General features: G+C 36.9%; 1 protein-coding gene across 2 annotated transcripts in view; it reads right to left on the bottom strand.

Annotated features, from left to right (window-relative positions):
• The window catches only part of WAPL (WAPL cohesin release factor), a 95324-nt gene that overhangs the window by 17160 nt on the left and 55046 nt on the right, over window positions 1-23118 (bottom strand). For both annotated transcript variants that reach the window (XM_047073065.1, XM_047073064.1), the window contains exons 5-12: window positions 11509-11604; window positions 10077-10229; window positions 9688-9824; window positions 8863-8974; window positions 6503-6730; window positions 2876-2987; window positions 1758-1855; window positions 741-817 (exon numbers count right to left, since the gene is read on the bottom strand). In XM_047073065.1, coding sequence (XP_046929021.1) covers window positions 741-817; window positions 1758-1855; window positions 2876-2987; window positions 6503-6730; window positions 8863-8974; window positions 9688-9824; window positions 10077-10229; window positions 11509-11604 — 1013 coding nt within the window. The remainder of the gene's footprint in view (window positions 1-740; window positions 818-1757; window positions 1856-2875; window positions 2988-6502; window positions 6731-8862; window positions 8975-9687; window positions 9825-10076; window positions 10230-11508; window positions 11605-23118) is intronic.

Here is a 23118-nt window from a genome sequence, read left to right on the forward strand (position 1 = left end):
TAGTAACAACAACCTTAGGTAGCTAGATGCAATTATTACCCCCTTCTAAAGCACTTGTAGCGAGTAAATGACTTGCCCAAGGTCACAGGGCTAAAGTTATGAAGCTGGGATCCATACTCAGTCTTTCTGGCTCCATAATCTGCACTCCTAACTTTTGTACTACACTGTACTACCTCTTGTTCACAGAACTTGACAAAAGTGTTTTATGAAGGAAGGTGATACAATCATACTTCCTTTATGGTCAACTCAAATGCCTTTTTTTTTTTTTTTATACACTTTATTTTTTGAGAGACAGAGAAGAGACAGAGTACAAGTAGGGGAGGGGCAGAGAGGGAGACAGAATCCAAAGCAGGCACAAGGTTCCAAGCTATCAGCACAGAGCCCAACAGAGGGCTCAAACCCATGAATGCGAGATTATGACCTGAGCTGAAGTTGGATGCTCAATTGACTGAGCCACCCAGGCACCCCCTTTTTAAAATGTTTTTAATGTTTGCTTATTTTTGAGAAAGAGAGACAGAGACAGAGTGTGAGTGGGGGAGGGGCAGAGAGAGGGAGACACAGAATCCAAGGCAGGCTTCCAGGCTCTGAGATGACAGCGCAGAGCCCGATGTGGGGCTCAAACTCACGAACTGTGAGATCATGATCTGAGCCGAAGTCGGAAGCTTAACCAAGTGAGCCACCCAGGCGCCCCTCAACTCAAATGCTTTGAATAAACAGCATGATATTTCAAAAAAACTTACTTAGCTGAAGAAACAATGAGCTGTGAATCTTTATATGCTATCAAGTAGCTTTGATTCTCTGGGTTATGTACTGTTACCTAAAAGGGAAAAATATGAAATAATTGTGGCAATACACAGCTTTTATTCATTTACATACAACATACGATCCCTTGTACAGTAAAGACAAAGATAGGGAAGAATCAGCCCTTGTCATCTAAGGGAATAACCAACATGTTCCATATTTAGAATAATAGAGCTATTCCTCTGTTATAAAATTAAAGCATTTTTACAACTGTTTGCTCATAAGTAACATTCTGAACCACACATTCACTGTAATGAATTACCAATCACTCTCAATGTCAGAAAAGAGCAGTCTCTAACTTATAAACTATTAAAGTCCCTAAATGGATTAATTTAGAATAAAAAAATGCTACCTGTTTAATGTAATGCACCTGAAACACTCTAAAAGAGCAGGAAAAATTTCAATTTTGTCTACACCAAGAACTTTTAATTCTATATTATCCTGAAATGCACTGCCAGCATAAATTATAACCTACACCGAACTAGGTTTAATCATTCATAAAAGCCAAAGAACAAATATACTTATGGCATACACAGTTCAACAGTAGCATTCTTCAAAGTCAAATATTATTAAGAGCTGTGATTATGATCTGGCTCAAATAGCTAAATCAAGAAAATCCTTATTGATTAAAAAAACAAAACAAAAACCTGACAGCTTAATTACCATCTTCCACAAACAATATATTTAAGCAGAATTCCACATTAAGGAAAGAACAAGGACATTTTATAATAAAAACAAACTTAACCTGCAAGGTTTCCTAAAGAGTGACAATATGCATTCTTAAACCAAACTGGTTATTTAGCTTGTTCATTAACACTGGCTGCTCAACGAATGCATTATAATTTCAGTTTGGATTAGCAAAGTAAACTTTTGGGATACTTCATAAAAAATATCTGACGGTCTCTCACCCACTCAGTCACAATTTTCTCAACATAGTTGTCCACACTTATACTCACACTTTCTAAAACTCGTAAACATCTCTCTGCTCCCCATAATGAGGCTACTAGTTTCTCTTCATCTTCATCACTACTTAAATGATCCACACATTCTTTCACTAGGAGAAACAAAATGGATACAAAATTAGTATGTCTCATCACCTCAATATTTATCTCCTTAACTAACATTAAACACCATCTGCACCCACGAACATGCCAGAACCTCTCTGAATATAATTTATTCTGAGTTTTATAGAACACTGAAATGTTGAAATATAGGAGACTCTTATTGTTGCTCTTTTATTTCCATAACTCCCCAATATCAGAGTGCTAATGGCTTTTCCTTTAAAAGTCAGAGATTTGCAAGATGCTGCTAAAAGAACAGATCTTGGGGCACCTGGGTAATCAGTAAGTTGAGCATCCAATTCTTGATTTTGGATCAGGTCAGGATCTCACGGTTTGTGAGATCAAGCCCCACGAGCAGAGTCTGCTTAGGATTCTCTCTATCCTTGCTCTCTGCTCCCCCCCTCCCTCCACCCCCGCCCCGGTTACATTCACATGTTCCCTCCCTCCCTCCCTCTCTCAAATAAACATTAAAAAAAATAAAATAACAGGGATGCCTGGGTAGCTCAGTTGGTTAAGCATCCAACTCTTGATTTCGGCTCAGGTCATGATCTCACGGTTTATCCCTTTGTGGGATCGAGCCCCGTGTCGGAGCCTACTTGGGATTCTCTCTCCTCCCTCTCTCTCTCAAAATAAACAAACATTTAAATATATATATATCTTAAAAAAAAAATAAAAGTAAAATATGTTTAAATTGATGCCATTATTTTTTTGAAGTATGTAAATAGATTATTTTCTTCAGGCTTTAAGTAACATTAAAAATGTTGGGGCGCCTGGGTGGCGCAGTCGGTTAAGCGTCCGACTTCAGCCAGGTCATGATCTCGCGGTCCATGAGTTCGAGCCCCGCGTCAGACTCTGGGCTGATGGCTCAGAGCCTGGAGCCTGCTTCCGATTCTGTGTCTTCCTCTCTCTCTGCCCCTCCCCCGTTCATGCTCTGTCTCTCTCTGTCCCAAAAATAAATAAACGTTGAAAAAAAAAATTTTTTTTTAAATGTTATATACATGTGTATGTCATACCTTTATCTACAATATGATCCAGACCACCCAAAAGCCGGAGTTCTTCTTTAAACCAGTCTCCTGCTCGTTTAGAAGTAAGGGACAGCAAGGTCTCCATAGCTAAATGCCCAGTCTAAAAATCAGAAGCATCATTAATGAATATTGAATCTTGGTGACATTTCTGAGGCAACACTTCTACAGATTGTTTTACTTTAGAAAAGTTCACTGCATGCTACCAGCCCATAGTATTTTTTGTAACAGTAAGTGCTTTCATAAGTAAAAGTGAACTAATTTTTATCAGGCTAGTCTAAGTTGAAGAAACACTTTAAACCACTGGCTTGTTTTTACAGAGAAAACCCCTTATTAAAAGTAGTCTATCTAGGAGCAGCTGGGTGGCTCAGTCCATTAAGTATCCAACTTGTGGTTTCAGCTCAGGTCATAATTCTGCAGTTCATGGGTTTGAGCAGCCCTGAATCGGGTTCCGCACTGACAGCATGGAGACTGCTTGGGATTCTCTGTCTCCCTCTTTCTTCCCCTCCCCTGCTCGAGATCTCTCTCTCTCTCTCAAAACAAATAAATAAGCTTAAAAGAAAGAAGTCTATCGACCCCTGGCTTGCTCAGGGCATAGAACATGTGGCTCTCGATCTTAGGGTTGTGGGTTAGAGCCCCACATCAGGCACGGAGCTCACTTAAAAAAAAAAAAAAAGTCTATCATTTGTCAATTCAATAAAATAAATGCTGATACTATTCTTTCTATAGAACAGAGGCACAAAGATAGAAAAATAGGACTGTTGAATCAAAGTGCCTATGTATTAACTGTAATACACTATATTGGAATAATTTACCACAAAGGTTGTAACATTCAACTCTAGGAACAAAGTGTAGGTGTTATCAGTACACCTTGCTTTTGAATCCTCAAAAGCACTAGCTATCACTTTAAATTTTTGCCAAAGGATAAAAAATGATATCTTATTGCTTTGGTTTGAATTTTTCGAACTATAGTAAACTTGTACATTTTTTCCACATATTTATAAGCTAACTGTATTTCTTCTACTCTGAGTCCCTGTCAGTAATTCTTTATTTTCCTTGCAAAGCTGCTTGGGATTTTTTGCTTGTTTTGTTTTTAAATTCTGTATATTTTCTTATCTCTTCTGAATAAAAATCCTGTTACTTTTAGGGTTTCAGATTCACTAGTCTTGAACTTGACATGCAGTGTTAGCAGCCTGGATACACATGATATGTCTATCGTGACAAAATTATATGTAAATAATGATTGAAGACCATCACTACAGTAAGCCCAGAATAGTAAAGTCACGACAGTAAAGTCAGTAGTATTTACAACCGGACCAGAGTTTTTCTTTCTCTTCATTTGCCTTTAATTATTCATTTTCTTTCTTATTATGTTTCTTTTTAAAAGCATACAGCCACCCCCCCCCCCAAGAAAGAACAATCTGGTTCCTGTAACAATATGGAACTTCAGCATAACAAAATTAGCAAAGCTGATAAGACCTGGTTTTCTTTCCAAAGCTTCTTTCCTTTCAAAGATACAAGTTTACATTAAGTCCTCCTGGTTTGGAACTGAATATAAATATTTAGAAATGGAAAAAACAGAGCTTACCAGCAAAAATCTTACTAGTATTACAGATTTAGAGGAGATCTAGAATATTTTAGTCTATTCATTAAAAAAACAAGGTTGATGTCCAAGGTGACATATATAGAATGAGAAATTGTCACTATAAAAACAGATTCCGTTTTGCCCAATTCTCATTCTAAGTCCCTGAAAGAGTAATTTAATGAGATCAGTTCAGGTATATTAGCTCAAGAGTCATAGTAGTAATAAAGCTGAAGCCTAATGAGGCTTTCTTTGTTAAGGACGAAAGGGAATAGTAATTTGATGCCAATATACAGCAAACAATCATTAAGTTTTTATGCTAAAAGGGGCCTTGGTTTGTCTCTATCAACATAAAAAGGATTGTTTGATATGTTAAGCTATATTCATTAAAAACAGCCTATAAATCAAACATTTTATATGCAAACTGGAATAGTCCTTAAAGAGTTAAAGCACAATCAAATCATTAATCAGAATACTAACCAGCAATTGTTAGCTCTCAGTTATGTGAATTATACCTGAAAACATAATATATTTTAAATTATCTTCCCAAGGTGCATCAGGAATAGGAATGTATTTTTAAGAAGTTAAGCAGTTAATAAAAAACCAAAACTAATGTGTAGGGGAACAGTCACTGTACAAAACAATGTCTACTGTACAATTTAAAACAAATACAACATTCAAGTATAGCTGAAGTTGGGAGGAAAAAGAGGCATCCTAAAATTAGCAACTGTGTTCTCATTTTAACCATGTAAGTAAATTACTTAATACAACATAAGAAAGTTATTATACCGCTATTTGCCACCCTAAAAAATTCAACAAACCATAGACAAATTTCAAGGAACAAGTTTATCATCATGCTATTTAACAGCAAATGCTTGGAAAGAATCTAAATGTTGAACAATATGGGAAACCCCCACAAAAAAGATACATTTATTCAATGATGCAGAAAATAAAAATCTCATTTATTTTCATATCATTAAAAAATTTGTACGCATTGCAAAAGGTTAAAGGAAAATAAAAATTACATATATATTTTAATGTAGTATACAAACAATGTGGTGACGTACAGGGATCTTTATCCACCAGCTGAGCATAACAGCTATTTTCCCAACTTTACTAAGTACTGAATACATTCAATTCTATATCTTGTCTTTTAATGTTAACCTACTTTCCCCTCAAACCCCACTTTATACAAATCACCGACTCTACCTTAATTAAACAGAGCACTACCCCTAAATCATATTTAATTACTACAAAGCATTCTATAATTTTTGAGGCAAATGCTGCAGTCTTCAGTTTATTAGTAGTCAGTAGAAAAAACAATGCTAATACAGTTTTGATATTGGAAATATCTCAAAGTCAGATTATATATAAACAAACAACCTTTTTTCAAAATGACAAGGCCAATTATCTTCTACTGACCTAGTAACCTGTGGGGATACTACTGATTCTACAAGTAAAGCAGCCAAAGGAAAGGAGAACTAGAATCAACCAGAAGCAACACAGTCATCTTAAACTTCGGGAGTTGTGTTGAGCCTAAGGGTTACTGGCCATGACCCCAATTGCTGCTGGCAGGAAACTTCTTTCAGAGCCTTGGGCCTTTGAGGAGTTAACCAGACACCTTGAGATACTCTGGAATATGTGAATGCTCATTTAAACGGCCCCTGAAAATCCTCTGGATCTTTATTCCTGAAACCTACAGAGAGTAAGAATTCAAATTCCTAACAGTCTAAATATAGTTAATACACTAAAAAAATAAACAAAATAAACAAAACAAAAAACAAACAAAAAAAAACCAAGCAAGACAAAAGGACAGACAGAACACAACAGAAAATTTACTGGCAAAAAATCTAAATATAGATGGGCTAGTTTAGGCAGGGAACAGAATCATGCTCAGAGGTAAACCTTAGAAGAACTTGCCCAATTGTTGACCAGAAGATTAAATGATCTGTCCAAAGTCACACACCTGCTGTGACTAATTTAAAACTTTCTGAAAGTAATTTTCATTTTATAATGGACGGAAGGAAGAAACCTACCGTTATATTTTCTAGATCAAGATGCTTGTTGTGGACAGTTTCACAGAGTCTTCGAATTTTTTCTTTGATTTTGTTCATGTCTTTTTCATTCAGTAGCTTAGCTGAAGAAGCATCTTGTTCCAGTTCCAGAAGTCGAATCATTAGATCTAGGCTAGCTCTATCAAGATCCATGTTCAAACGATCTCTACTCAGTATGTACATGAGGGCTGCTGTACAAAGGGACAGATTCTTCAACAGACAAAAATAAAAGTTAATGTACACAACTGGTGACAATTTCATTTATGAGACTGTTCTGAGATTTGTTGGAAGCCTTAAAAATGTTACATTCAGTGCAAACTGCCCCCTTAAGGGGCATACTCTAGGAAAATATGAATTAAATGAATAAAGGTCTGTTACTTAAAATTTTCCTTTCTATCAGTACTTAAAATTTTCCTTTCTATCAGTGCTCCCTAAATGCATGCTCCCAAACTAGAAAAATGTTAAGTGGAATTACATATTTTCTTAGCCATTCTGTGCTAAGAGTTTATAAAACATTTTTTCCAGCTACACACACACACACACCCCCGTTTTTATACAATAGTTCACTTTAGGATATTATAGTTGATAAAGTTGAATTTCAATTTTAAATCAAGAGCATGTTTTAAAATCTGTACCACTTATTTTTTTTTCTATAAAATAAACACAGCTGAGTTTGTGTCAATACTATAAAGTTAAGATGCTCAAATAAACATATTTAGACTCATTTCTTTAAAATAAATCAAGCAGGAGGTGCCTGGCTGGCTGGCTGGCTCAGTCAGTAAGTGTCTGATGCTGGGCTTAGGTCATGATCTTGCAGTTTATGGGTTCAAGCCCCACATCAGGCTCTGTGCTAAAAGCTCAAAGTCTGGAGTGTGCTTCAGTTTCTGTGTCTCCCTCTCTCTCTCACCCTCCTCCACTCATACTCTGTCTCTCTCTCTCAAAAGTGAATAAACATTAAAAAAAATGTTTTCACATTAATATAATGTGCTCTCAAAATCATTGAGATCAGGCAGTTATTAGCATACTCTGCTTATAATAGATACTAAAAGCCAGAGTACTGAGGTAATATATTTTAGGTAACCATTAATATTAACAAAATGGTCTATGTTGGGATAGTCTAACATTTGGAGTATTTTGTACTTACACTTATTTCATATGTACAGAAACGTAATTATCTAAAGATTTTAAACTCTAAATCTCCCAAAGTAGAAAAATTTTTGACTAGGTGACTAATTAAATGCTTACAGAGCAAATTATTTTTAGAAATTAGGATGTCACAGTATAGGCCTTGGGAAATCCACTGCCCCCAAGAGCACACACTAATGCCTTGGTCCTCTCCTAACTGTGTAACAAAGCAAATTAATTCTTAGTTCTTTTCTCTTCCTCTCATTGTTCTGTATCTGCTACAACTTGGCAATGGAGTTCTCCCAACTCAGGGTTAAGTACACTGTTTTCAGTTTCAGAATATTCACTATCAAACTGTGTCACCTAATCTGCATTTAAAACATAATTTCCTGGGGGGCGCCTGGGTGGCGCAGTCGGTTAAGCGTCCGACTTCAGCCAGGTCACGATCTCGCGGTCCGTGAGTTCAAGCCCCGCATCAGGCTCTGGGCTGATGGCTCAGAGCCTGGAGCCTGTTTCCGGTTCTGTGTCTCCCTCTCTCTCTGCCCCTCCCCCGTTCATGCTCTGTCTCTCTCTGTCCCAAAAATAAATAAACGTTGAAAAAATTAAAAAAAAAAAACATAATTTCCTTGAGCAAAAATATAATAAAATGATCTGAAAACACCACTACTGATAATGATAAATGATTTTTTCCCCAATTTGAAAAATGTTAAACCCAACTTTTATTACATATGCTTGATTTTTAAGAGATAGTGTCAAAGCCATAATGAAAATGAGATTTCTTTTCACAATGGGCTAGAACTAGATTCAACATCCAAACAAAATGTCTAAATATTTTTTTAAATTTCAAACCATTTTTCTCATGCTTTCAACAGAATTAAAGATTTTTTTTCAGCATCTTATGATTAAAGGAAATCAATGCATACAGAATTAAATATTCAGTATAGTATGGTATAGTATGTTAGGTATGAAATCAGAATGATGTTTTAATAGTATAAATTAACAAATTAAGAGAAAACAGGGTCATGAGAAAACATCCTTAAATAATGTATTAAGCAAAAAACTTCTAGCATTAAGCTCTATATATTCAGCAAATAAAACTAACTGAACCCAAAATTAGGAAATACTCATATATGAATAACCAATGAAGATATTTTTCAATAGCTAAATAGACTAAAATTTTAAAATAATGCTTCCTAATCCCAGAAACTTAAAAATACCTGATGGTGCTGGGAATCATCCAAGGTTTTAAAAACCATTGCTACCATTCCGTGTGCTCTCAGGTGCATTCGAAAACTGGGCATGGCACATTTAGTAGCCAAGCTAATAACACTAGGAGAAAACAGACTAGGTTAGGGGGACTGAAAATAGCTAGTGCATTAGTTTTTTGTTTGTGCAATACCAAAACAAGCAAATGGGGAGAGGTGGGGGGGGTGTCAAAGCACTACCCATTGAGATCACAATATAAAACACATGGGCAAAATGAATTATTAAAAACCTGTTGATGCATAGTGATTAGGTATGCTATATTAAAAAATGTAACACACAGTAGTCTTTAGTGTATTACTACTACCATTAAAAGCAAAAGGTCTCAGCTACTTTTTGTAACTAACACTTTTGTTGTATCAGGACTATAGACAATGTTTGATTGGATATATTCCAATTGACTGGATAATTCAAACTAAGATATTCAATCTATTATAGTATGCAAAAGATGATCCAAATCAAAACATGCTTAAAACAAATTTATTACTTGTCTAAAATTTAGGGATGAAAAATAATTTTAATGATTTTTTTAATGTAACACTTCTTTTAAGCATCTGTAAACTGAAGACTGTACTATACTAAATGGCTATGATCATCCAACTTTCCATTGTCCATGTAGAATCAAGTTCCTCATGAGAAATCAATCACATTCTAACTTATCACTGACTATAAAATACATTCATGATAATAAACTCACAAATGTTTGGCTCTACTCGGCTGGAAAGTGTTAATAAGATATAGCATGCACATAATTATCAAATATAAAAATAAGATCTTACCTAAGGCAACGTGTGTTTAGAGGCTGAGTGCTCTTTAAGCCACTTAACAGGTACTCAATGTCATCAGTGAACTCTTGATTTTCACCAAATTCCACCACATCATTGAAGTGCTTCACATGCTGAACAACTGTATATAACTGCCAAGAAAAATAAGTCCTCCTCTTTTATAACCACGAACTAGCATACTTAAATCTACAGGCTTGCTGTACTTCATTTAAAAGTGTATAAAACAGTTCAATATATGGCAACTAAAAGAAATGTTTTTAAAATCATTGGTAGTACTAGGAAAAGATAAGTTCGTGGATATCTGTTCAAGACATTAAAAGGCTAAATGTTACATACAAAAATCTATCCACGTGCATGCAGTAAAACTGTATATAGCTGCTTACTTCTTTGTCTTCTTTTCTGCATTTCAGTGCAGTAACTATATCTTGGTAGGGCTGAGTAGGTATTGTCACAGTTTTTATCACTTTGGGTGGTGGTGCAGGAGCCTTAAAAACTCCATCATCTTTTTGATTTGGTTCCTTTGAAGACAGCCTCACCTATTAATAAAGGTATTAAATTATTGTTCTAAATATAAAAAAATAGTAATAACTCATCTACCTAGTAAATTTGGCTTAAAAAAAAAGTGGGAAAAGCCTCTGAAAGGTCATAAAGGGCTACTTTGAAATTCCATGCACTACTAGGTAAGACTCAACAAAAGAACCACTCGGGAATTCTTTCTGGTCTTTTTTAACCTCAGATTTCACAGACAATCTATTATTTGTCTCCAGGACCATTAGAAGGAATAAAGAACCACAATTACATACATAACACTGAGAAAAGCTAGGAAAGGGACAATCAAACTACAACAGATAGACAAAAGAACTTTTAAAGTACAAGAATCTGGGGGCGCTTGGGTGGCTCAGTAGGTTAAGCATTCGACTTCGGCTCAGGTCATGATCTTGCGGTTTGTGAGTTCAAGCCCCGCATCAGGCTCTGTGCTAACAGCTCAGAGTCTGGAGCCTGCTTCAGATTCTGTATCCCCCCTTTCTCTGCCCCTCCCCCAATCATACAATGTCTCTCTCTGTCTCAAAAATAAACAAACACTAAAAAAAAGAAAAGGTACAAGAATCTTCAATTTAGGGTATAAATAGTCATAATGAAAGGCTGGTATATGATTACTAATAGACACAATGATGATTCTATACTAGTAAACACAGTTGAATATACTCAACTTAAGGAGACAGGGAACTGTATATATAGAGATTTCTATCCCTAACTCTTTTGAATTCATCACTTGATAGCTCCAGATGACTGAGGTATTACCATTAACCTAGAAATATTAATCTATGGTCCTTTCAGTTATTCTGAAGAAAATAATTTGATAACCTTTTCAAATGTGTTTTGAACGGAAAGGTATTACTGGAATGAAGGATAAAGCTCTCCTCTGAAAAGTAAATGAACCACTCAAAGCTACTCTAAGATCTATGTAGGATGTAATTTATAATATAGCTCTAGTAGCTAATTACAAAATTCAAATATGGAATAATTTACCCTTAAAACACTAAATACAGTAATTCCAGAAAATGTGGGTCAAGGGCAAAAAGTGGTCCAATATTTTTTAAGGCTCTTATCTATAAACTAGTAGCACCAGATTTTCCATTATCCTGTCCATAATCCTCACTTTTCCAATGATTAAACTGAAGCCACTCAATTTTAATGAGGAAGTCCAAAATACACTGTTGAAATCAAAGATTTTCAAACTGTGAATAAAGATAGCAATGGCTTAATTTATAATCTATTAAACAAAAAATGAAATAAAATGTACAGTTCACTTACTGTGGCACTCTGAGGTTTTACTATTGGTGGCCCAGGCAGCTCTTCCGAGTCTGGATGGTTCCAATGTCTGGCATTATATACAGCTTTTGTAGGAGACTAGAGAGATGAGAAAAAGGTCACCTGTTTCCTTATTTTGCATCATTATAAAAGTAACTCATTTAATAAATAAAAATTCACTAAGAATAACTTAAATACATAAACATATATCCTAGACAAAGCAGGACAGACAACACCTAGCTTGTATTCCTACCGTGCTCTCATGCCTATGGAATCACTGTGGTATTCTGCCACAAAATCAACAATTAGTGCTGTGGGCAACTATTACCAATCTTGTACTAACTTACTTATCAACAGTCTACTCAACATATACTGTATTCCTCCTACTACTGATTCATGCTCCATATTCTTCCAGTGGTGGAAATAAGGCAGCTTATGAAAAGTAATAAAGTTCCGTATATTCATATGTAAGTGAAACTATGGGGGGCCAGATGAGTACCATTACTGAGAAGTTTTCAAATTTTTAAAAAGTAGTTACATATATTTAAATAGTTAAATATTAGTAGTAACTATTAGTGTAAATTAGTAGTTACAAATTTTTATTTTTTTTTTTTTATAATTTTTTTTTCAACATTTTTATTTATTTTTGGGACACAGAGAGACAAAGCATGAACGGGGGAGGGGCAGAGAGAGAGGGAGACACAGAATTGGAAACAGGCTCCAGGCTCTGAGCCATCAGCCCAGAGCCCGACGCGGGGCTCGAACTCACGGACCGCGAGATCGTGACCTGGCTGAATTCGGACGCTTAACCGACTGCGCCACCCAGGCGCCCCAGTAGTTACAAATTTTTAAAAAGTAGTTACATATATATATTTTAAAAAGTAGTTACCATATATTACGTAACATATATTACATACAGTGGAATCTAAAGCAGTACTACGTAATACATATATGATTTCTGCAGCAAAATGTCTGCATATTACATGAAGTGGGATAAAGATATAAATGAACATGCTCCACCTCAGTCCAGGTTAGTGTGCTGGCAAGTTAATTTAATATAAACTTAAAATAATTTTCAATTTTAACATTCTCAATTTCAGAATTGAGAATAAAGAACCATGAACCCCTATAATCAAATCCATAGAATCAAATCTGTATGAAAAGCACAAAAATCTTCACTTTTAAAAGGTGACTGATTGGGGCGCCTGGGTGGCTCAGTCGGTTAAGCGACCAACTTCGGCTCAGGTCATGATCTCACAGTCCGTGAGTTCGAGCCCCGTGTCAGGCTCTGTGCTGACAGCTCAGAGCCTGGAACCTGTTTCAGATTCTGTGTCTCCCTCTCTCTGACCCTCCCCCATTCGTGCTCTGTCTCTGTCTCAAAAATAAATAAACATTAAAAAAAAATTAAAAAAAAAAAAGGTGACTGATTAAACAAAAGCTGAGAACACTTTTGCCATTCTTTACAAAAGTTATGTTCAAGTTTGTTCTTTAATCGTCAAATAAATGTTTGATCTCCTTAAGAGATTTTCTGTTTATAAGAGTATAATAATTCACACTTTCAGTACTACAGACAAAAAATAGAAGTACAAGTTGGGAGGTGCCTGGGTGGCTCAGTTGGTTAAGCACCTGACTTGATTTTAGCGTTCAAGTCATGATCTCATGGTTCTGTGGGTTCAAGTCCCATGTCAGGCTCTGCGTTGATAGTTCAGAGCCTGCTTGGGATTCTCTCTCTCTCTCCCTCTCTCTCTGTCCCTCCCCTGCTGGCACTTGCTCACTCTAAATAAATATACAAACTTAAAAAAAAAAAAAAGTACAAGTTGGGAAACATACTTTTAAGACAGGCCAAAAATTTACATAACCAATAACCTTCCTCCCTTACTAGCTGCAGTAAACGAACATAACAGGAACCAACATCAAAGTTATCTTTTTCCAAATACTATCTTTAAAACAACCATGTTGTGACATCAAGGTAACAGTGTAAGCTCTACAATAACTAGTTTATTGAAAGATAAAGTTTAAGTTGATTTGCATATTAAATGTGTCAGAAAAATCGTAATACTAAAAGGAATCCTACTTTGAAACTTGCATAGTCTCTCACCTATACTACGTATGTAAACCCATTATTCTTACATACCGGCTTACATAAAGTGAGGATGCATTAGTAATCTAAAGGAATTTATGCACTCCAACAATGATTTAATCAGGCCTCTTGAGGTACTACCACATAGAAAAGATCCAGCATAAATTTTAAAATCTAGCTCTCTATTTCTTACTGTTCTTCTCTCAAACATCAGCTATATAATCCATATGCCTGCTAGTTGTTAGATTCTTCATTTAAGCAACTTCTGACACCCAAAGCATAGTCGTGAGCCCAGGAAGTTAAAGGACAGTTGGAAAGAACAGGTAACTCAAAGCCCAATCACTATACTTCTTTTTAAAAAGCACTGATCTCCAATAATAATCTTCTGGATAATAATAAGGTATTTGGTTTCACAGGTAACAAAACAGCAGGGCAGATCTAAATTAAATAGACCACCTTCCAGTTAATTGTGAGTGGTGATATACCTAAGCAGACTTAGGAACCAGATGGTCTGTATTAAAATCCAGATGAACAGTAAGCTCTACTATTAGTTACTAAACATTTTACTTATCTGAGAATTAAATGAAAATATATAAAACATTTAGAAGAGTGCCGAAAAGAATATGTGCTCTGTTAAGTATTACCTATTATTCATAATATTAATGGTAATAGTTGCTAAGTGATGATGTGTAATTCTGACACTAGCATCTCCAAAAGAAAATTGGGAATATGTGGTCTATTCATCTAACAGAGAATTGCAATGAAGAAATGAAATAACTGACATGAAAACACATCTTACCAAGTATTACTGTTATAAAAATCAGACTGGGATACACTATTCTAACTCATCTCAAAAGTCTTTGAACAATATCATTGATGAATACAGATGGAAAAACTCTCAACAGAATACTAGAAAACTGAATTCAACAGCACACTAAAAGGATCATATACCATGACCAAGTGGGATTTATCAGTGGAATGCAAGAAAAATTATCAATGGAATGCAAGAATAATTCAAAATATGAAAATCAACCAATGTGATAAATCAAACTAACAGAATGGACAAAATTCTGTCCATCATCACAATTTGGTGCAAAAAAAAAAAAAAAAAAAAAGCATTTGACAAAACTGAACAGCCTTTCATGATAAAAACACTCAACAAACTAGGAATACAAGGAAATTACCTAAATATAATAAAAGTCACATATTAAAAGCCCCAAACTAACACACTCAACAGTAAAAAACTGAAAGGTTTTCCTTCAAGATCAGTATTAAGGCAAGAATGGCCATTCTCACCAATTCTATTTAACATAGACATACCAAAAAGTAATTAGGCAAGATAAAAAAAATAAAAAATATCCAAATTGGAAAAGAAGTACAATTTTATCTGTTAATAGATGACACAATCTTGTGTGTAAGAAAACTCAAAAGATTCCCCCAAAAAACCCCAAACTGTTAGAACTAATAAATATATTCACTTAAGTTGTACGATACAAACTCAACATACAAAAATCTGTTGCATTTCTATACAATTACAAAAGAACAATCCAAATCCAAAAAGGAAATGAAGAAAACCCCATTTACAAAAGCATTAAAAAAAAAAAAAAAAAAAAAAAAAAAAGAAAAAAGAAAAAGAAACCTGAGGAATAAACTAAGGAAGCAAAAGACTGTACACACTGACAGGTACAAAACATTACTGAAATAAATTAAGAAGACACAAATAAATGGAAAGACATCTTGTGTTCATGGATTGTAAGGCTTAATATTGTTAAAATGGCCATACTACCCAAAGAGATCTATAGGTTCAATGCAATTCCCATCAAAATCCCAATGTATTCTTTACAGAAAAGATAAAACACAAACTTAAAATTCATATGGAATCACAAAAGACCTTGAATTGCCCAAACGATCTTCACAAAGAACAAAAAAACTGGAGGCCTCACACTTCCTGGTACCAAAACACATTATAAGGGCACCTGGGTGGCTCAGTTGGTTGAGCATCTGGCTGTGGCTCAGGACTACATCAAACTGAAAGATTTCTACACAGCAGAGGAAACAATCAAAAGAATAAAAAGGCAACCTATAAATGGAAGAAATATTTGCAAACCATATATTTAATAAGGGGTCACTATCCAAAATATATAGGGAATACCTACAATTCAATCTCACAAAAAACCAAATCAAAACTGATTTAAGAAATAGGCAAAGGACTTGAACAGAAATCGCTCCAAAGAAGAGAAAGAAACAACAGGTTTCTGAAAAGTTCATCATCACAAATCACATGTGAAATGTAAGTAAAAATCGTAATAAATATCACCTTACACCCATTAGAATGGCCATTATAAAAAAAACCCCAGAAAATAACAAGTGTTGGCAAGGATGCAGAGAAAAACTGGAATACACGTGCACTGGCTGGTGGGAATTTAAATGGTGCAGCCACTATGGAAAACAATTGAGGAACAGGAGATTCCTCAAACACGTTAAAATAGAACTTCCCTCAATAGCCAAACTATGGAGAGAATCCAAATGTCCATTGATTTATGAATGGATAAAGATGTAGTGTGTACGTACACACACACACACACACACACACACACACACACACACACACACGATGGAATATTACTCAGCCATCAAAAAGAATGAAAAAGAATGAAATCTTGCCACTGGCAATAACATGGATGGAGCTAGAGAGTATAATGCTAAATGAAATAAATCAGAGAAAGGCAGATACTATATGATTTCACTCATATGTGGAATTTAAGAAACAAAACAGATGATGGGGCAGCTAGCTGGGTGGCTCAGTCAGTTGAGCATCCAACTTCAGCTCAGGTCATGATCTCGTGGTTCATGGGTTCAAGCCCTGCATTGAGCTCTGTGCTGACAGCTCAGGGCCTGGAGCCTGCTTCAGATTCTGTGTCTCCCTCTCTCTCTCTCTGCCCCTCCCCTGTTCACACCGTGTCTCTCTCTCTCTCAAAAATAAATACACATTAAAAATTTTTTAATTAAAAAAAAAAAAACAGATGAACATATGGGAAGGGGGAGAGAAGAGAGGGAAACAAACCACAAGAGACTCTTAATGAAATCAAACTACGGGTTGACAGAGGAAGGTGGGTGGGAGATGGGCTAGATGGGTGATGGCTATTAGGAAACTTGTGATGCGCACTGGGTGTTGTATCTAAGTAATGAATCACTGAATTCTAACCCTGAAACCAATACTGCACTGTATGTTAACTAAAAAATTTAAATTAAAAAAAAAAAAAGGAAAAAAAATAGAACCAATTATCAAAAAAATTCAAATCAAGATCTTGAAAATTTTTCACTCTCATGGTCACTGTAGCATTATTCACAATAGCCAAGAGGTGAAAACCTATCAAAAGATGAATGGATAGAGGCACCTGGATGGCTCAGCTGGTAGAGCATGCAACTCGATCTCAGGGTTGTGAGTTCGAGCCCTATGTTAGGTGTAGAAATTGCTTAAAAATAAAATTTTTAAAAAGAAAAAAACCACGGATACAGAGAACGTGATATATCCATACAATAGACTATTATCAGCCATAAAACAGGAAAATCCTATCATATGCTACAATACTGATGAACCTTTAGGATGTTATGCTAAATGAAGTAAGCCTAACAGGACTAATACTGCATGATTCCACTTATGTAAGGTATGTAAAGTAGTCAAACTCATACAAAAAGAGAGCAGAGTAGTAGCCAGGACCTTAAGGGAGGTGGGAAATAAGGGGCTGCTGCTATTCACTGCATACAAAAAAATAATATAAAATGAAAAAGTTCTAGTGTTCTGTTGTATAACATTGTGCTTATAGTTAACAATAATACTGTATTGTACACTTAGAAATTTCCTAAGAGGTAAATTCCATGTTGTGTTTACCAAAATAAATTCTTTTTGAAAAGTCCCTAAAGCCTAACTGGATACAGAATAACCAAATAACTTATATTAAAGGGACATATTCAAGGAACTTTCTATTTACTCTGTTGAACAAAGAGATTTAGTAATACTGTTATTTTATTTTTTAAATGTATGTATGTATGTATGTATGTATGTATGTATGTATGTATGTATTTATTTATTTATTTATTTATTTATTTTTGAGAGAGAGCGAGCAGGTATGGAGGCACACATGGGGAAGGGGCAGAGAGAGAGAGGGAGACGGAAAATCCAAAGCAGGCTCACAGCTGCCAGGACAGAACCCTATGTGCAGCTCAAACTCATGAAAAGATGAGATCACAAGATCATGACCTGAGCCGAAGTCGGACACTTAACTGACAGAGCCACCCAGGCACCCCAGTAATACAGTTATTTTAAAAGTTTTTGTAGGGTGATTGGGTTGTTCCATTGGTTAAGCATTCACCTCTTGATTTCAGCTCAGGTCATGATCTCAGGGTTTGTGGGATCAAGTCCCACATCTGCTTGGGATTCTTCTCTCTCTCTCTCTCTCTCTCTCTCTCTCTCTGCCCTTCCCCCCACTCATGGCTCATGCTCTCAAAATAAATAAACTTTAAAAAAAGGTTTTGACTTTTTACCATTTTAGTACTTAAAATGAAAGTGGATCTAATTAGATCCTCAACTATTATTTCACAGTTTTATGTGATTAATATAGGTTTAATAAAGGGAGGAGGAGATGAAGATACATACTATTATCTAAAAATTAAAATAAAAAAATCTGCAGGTGGCATGCACATGGACACACAAGGGGCAATGGTTGGGGGGTAAGGACAACACTGACAGACTCTGAGCTCTTTACATCATTCCAAAATGATGTATGACAACTGCACATGCACTGAAGTGAATTGTTTATGGAGACTACACAAAAATACTATCTCACATGCTAAGTTCACTCAGTGAAAGTGACTGTGTATAGTACCTGCAAAAATACCACTTAAGAATTGACTTTTCATGGAAGATGAAATCATCCTTATCATTCAGCAACCTAGCTAAGTTTAAACTAGGTCATTCTGACTGCACCACTACACTAGGCTTACCTTTAATCTCGTTAATTTTATTCTCGCTTAAAAACCAGACATACCACATTAAACAAATTCCTTAACTTTTTGCTGTGTTAAAATATTTGTGGGTTCTGTTCATTCTGTAATCTAATAAGGAGAATATTACAAAATAAGTAAGAAAGCTCCTTAAGAATACTCAAACATTTGGGGTGCCTAGGTGGCTCAATTGATTAAATGTCCGACTCTGGGTTTCAGCTAAGGTCATGATCTCACAGTTTGTGGCTCAGAGCCTACTTGGGATTCTCTCTCTCTCTCAAAACAAACAACGAAAAAGGAGCACTGTAACATTTTTTAAAGTTAAAATGTTCATTTATTTTAGACAGGGACAGAACGTGAGTGGGGAAGGGGCAGAGAGAGAGGGAGACAGAATCCAAAGCAGGCTCCAGGCTCTGAGCTGTCAGCACAGAGCCTGATGTGGGGCTCAAACTCACAAACCATGAGATTGTGACCTGATCTGAAGTCGGAGGCTTAACCAACTGAGCCACCAAGGCGCCCCTTATATTTCTTTACATTTATTTATTTTGAAAGAGAGAGAGAATGTGAACAGGAGTGGGCAGAGAAAGGGAGAAAGAGAGAATTCCAAGCAGGCTCCACACAGAGCCTGATGCAGGCTCAAACTCACAAACCGTGAGATCATGACCTGAGCCAAAACCAAGAGTCAGACTCTTAACCGACTGAGCCACCCAGATGCCCAAGAATTCTCTAACATTTTAAAGATCTGGAATCATTTTAACATATTTCAATCTTAGTAATCTTAAACACATACTATTTTATTCAAGTCTCCAGGGGCACGACAAACAAGAACCCTAAGTACAACACTCTATTAGAGCTAAGGGGAAAACATTCCAGTAACAGACCTATGGGAGCACTTATCCATGAGAGAGAATCCAGTTTCTATGAGAACAATGGATAAAAATTGGGTCTTTACAATTTTAATGCCAAGGCCATGCTTAACAGATTGGCTTATTGAATCATAGTTACAAAGCAGAGGAAAGAATTCCTTCACCAAAAGCTAAGAAGAAATGACAATATTATGCTATCCTTCACTGAGATGGCTCCCAAAAGGGAAAAAAATTGGATAATTGCTTTTAAGCCATATGAATTTTTTTAACAGTACCAAATTTATTTCTGAGTTTTAAAGAAGACTATGTACTAAATGAGGACAAAAATAGTAAGCTGATTAGAATTCATCTAGCCTTACCCACACAAGGATATCATGAGAACAGAATCACACTCTAACCAGTAATTCAATCAGCAGGCTGTACAACGAAATGAGTTCTGAAAGAATCAAGTGCTGCAACACACAAATGTGTGTGCGTGTGTGTGTGTGTGCGTGTGTGTGTGTGTATGTGTGTGAGAGAGAGTTCACATGCACACATGCGCCTGTGGTACTTTAGTGGCAATTCAAAAAGGGGAAATTAAGTCTGGCTTTAAAAAAACGTTAAGGAGTTTAAAAACATTTTTTTAATGTTTATTTATTTTTGAGAGAGAGAGAGAGGGACATAGTTAATCAGGGGAGGGCCAGAGAGAGGGAGACGCAGAATCCGAAGCAGGCTCCAGGCTCTGAGCGGTCAGTGCACAGCCCATGCGGGGCTCGAACTCACGGACCGTGAGATCATGACCTGAGCCAAAGTCAGACACTCAACCGACTGAGCCACCCAGGTGCCCCTTAAACATTAAGGAGTTTTTTATTTTTTATTTATTTTTTTATTTTTTTAAATTTTAACGTTTATTTATGTTTGAGACAGAGACAGAGCATGAACAGGGGAGGGGCAGAGAGAGAGGGAGACACAGAATCTGAAACAGGCTCCAGGCTCTGAGCGGTCAGCACAGAGCCCGACGCGGGGCTCGAACTCACGGACCATGAGATCATGACCTGAGCCCAAGTCGGATGCTTAACCGACCAAGCCACCCAGGCGCCCCAAGGAGTTTTTTAAAAGATGGATGATAGAAGCACAGGAAATCTGAGGGAGAAAGGTTTACAAAGATTAAGATAACTGGGGCGCCTGGGTGACTTAGTTAAGCATCCAACTTCGACATCTCACGGTCCCTGAGTTCGAGCCCCGCGTTGGGCTCTGTACTGACATCTCAGAGCCTGGAACCTGCTTTGGATTCTGTGTCAACCCCACCCTCCCCAGCTCTCTGCCCTTCCTCCACTCATGTTCTGTCTCACACAAATAAATGTTTAAAAAAAAAATTTTTTTTAACAAAGATTAGGATAACTTTTAGCTTTCTATTTATTTATTTTTTTAAAGAATGAGTGATATCTTTTTTTTTTAATTTTTTTTAAAAAAAAATTTTTTTTTTCAACGTTTATTTATTTTTGGGACAGAGAGAGACAGAGCATGAACGGGGGAGGGGCAGAGAGAGAGGGAGACACAGAATCGGAAGCAGGCTCCAGGCTCTGAGCCATCAGCCCAGAGCCCGATGCGGGGCTCGAACTCACGGACCGCGAGATCGTGACCTGGCTGAAGTCGGACGCTTAACCGACTGCGCCACCCAGGCGCCCCTTTAATTTTTTTTTAATGTTTATTTATTTATTTTTGAGACAGAGAGAGATAGAGCATGAACGGAGGAGGGTCAGAGAGAGAGGGAGACACAGAATCAGAAGCAGGCTCCAGGCTCTGAGCTGTCAGCCTAGAGCCCGACGCGGGGCTCGAACTCACAGACTATGAGATCATGACCGGAGCCGAAGTTGGACGCTTAACCGACTGAGCCACCCAGGCACCCCCTTTTTAGCTTTTTAGAACTTTCCTTTAATTATAATCACATAATCTCAAGTTGTTCCACCCTATTACAAAAAAAAAACCTTAAAAAGATTTTCATGTGTTATTAAATATTTAGATTAGTTATTTGAGGGAAAAAAGGCAGATATCCCTAAATTAAATAGAAAATGTACTGCTGTGATGCCTGGGTAGCTCAGTAAGTTGAACATCTGACTGTTGATTTCAGCTCAGGTCATGACCTCACAGGTTCCTAAAATGGAGCCCTGCATTGGGCTCTGCACTGACATCATGGAGCCTGCTTGGGATTCTCTCTCTCCCCCTCTCTCTCTGCCCCTTCCTTCCACGTACACGCAAAACCATGTGCACGCATGCACACTCTCTCTCAAAATAAACAAACATTGAAAAAAAAACCACACTGCTAAGAACAAGACATTTATAACAGATTAACACAGAGCACTATGCAGAGAATACAGTCTATAAGTACTAGGGAGAAATGTGAGCTTAAAATCTTTTCTACCGGATTCAATTAAACTCCATAAGTACCTTTCAAAGAAATGGCCTATTTTTATGAAAAAATTGTTAATTCCTAGCTACATGAAGAACAAGGCACACTACTACTCAGTTATTTGTTGAGTATACGTCAAAAGTGGTAACTGGTAGCAATGACTTTATAGAAACAGGCCATGACTGGGGCACCTGGGTGGCTCAGTCGGCTGAGCATCCAACTCTTGATTTCAGCTCAGGTCATGATCCCAGGGCCGTGGGATCAAGCCCCATGTCAGACTGTGCACTGAACGTGGAACCTGCTTAGGATTCTCCCTCCCTCCCTCCCTCCCTCTCTCCCTCTCTCCCTCTAAACTAAAAAAGAGGTGGGGGCAGGGGGGGACGCTTCGGTGGCTCAATCGGTTAAGCATCCACTTCAGCTCAGGTCAGGATCTCAGGGTTCATGAAGTTCGAGCCCCTCATCGGACTCTTTGCTGTCAGCACAGAGCCCACTTTGGATCCTGTCTCCCTCTCTCCCTGCCCCTCCCCTGCTTGTGTGCTCTCTCTCAAAAATAAACATTAAAATAATAATAATTAATAATAATAATAATAACAACAAAATCTTTTTATTTTTTTTTAATTTTTTTTTCAACGTTTATTTATTTTTAAGACAGAGAGAGACAGAGCATGAACGGGGGAGGGGCAGAGAGAGAGGGAGACACAGAATCGGAAACAGGCTCCAGGCTCTGAGCCATCAGCCCAGAGCCAGACGCGGGGCTCGAACTCACGGACCGCGAGATCGTGACCTGGCTGAAGTCGGACGCTTAACCGACTGCGCCACCCAGGCGCCCCACAACAAAATCTTTTTAAAAAGAGGCTGTTGTAGGGGTACCTGGGTGGCTCAGTGGGTTAAGCATCTGACTTCGGCTCAGGTCATGATCTCGCGGCTTGTGAGTCTGGGCCCCAGGTCAGGCTCTGTGCTGACAGCTCATAGCCTGGAGCCTACTTTGGATTCTGTGTCTCCCTCTCTCTCTGGCCTCCCTCACTTGTGCCCTGTCTCTCTCTCTCTCCCTCTCTCTCTCCCTCTCTCTCAAAAATAAATTTTAAAATGTAAAAGAAAAAAAAAAGTTAAAAAAAAGGTAGGCTATTGTCATGTTAGAATTTAAAATATCACAATTTGTGCATAAACTGCAAAATATCCAGATAACAAAGCATAAATTCAATCCTTGGCACTTTATGAAAACTATTACAACTTAGCCTACAATTCAACAACTATAAAAAAATACTACAATGAGC

Source organism: Lynx rufus, unplaced genomic scaffold (assembly GCF_022079265.1).
Source record: "Lynx rufus isolate CCGP_SWC_20201006 ecotype Redwood Valley unplaced genomic scaffold, mLynRuf1.p SCAF_11, whole genome shotgun sequence".
NCBI lineage: Eukaryota > Metazoa > Chordata > Mammalia > Carnivora > Felidae > Lynx > Lynx rufus.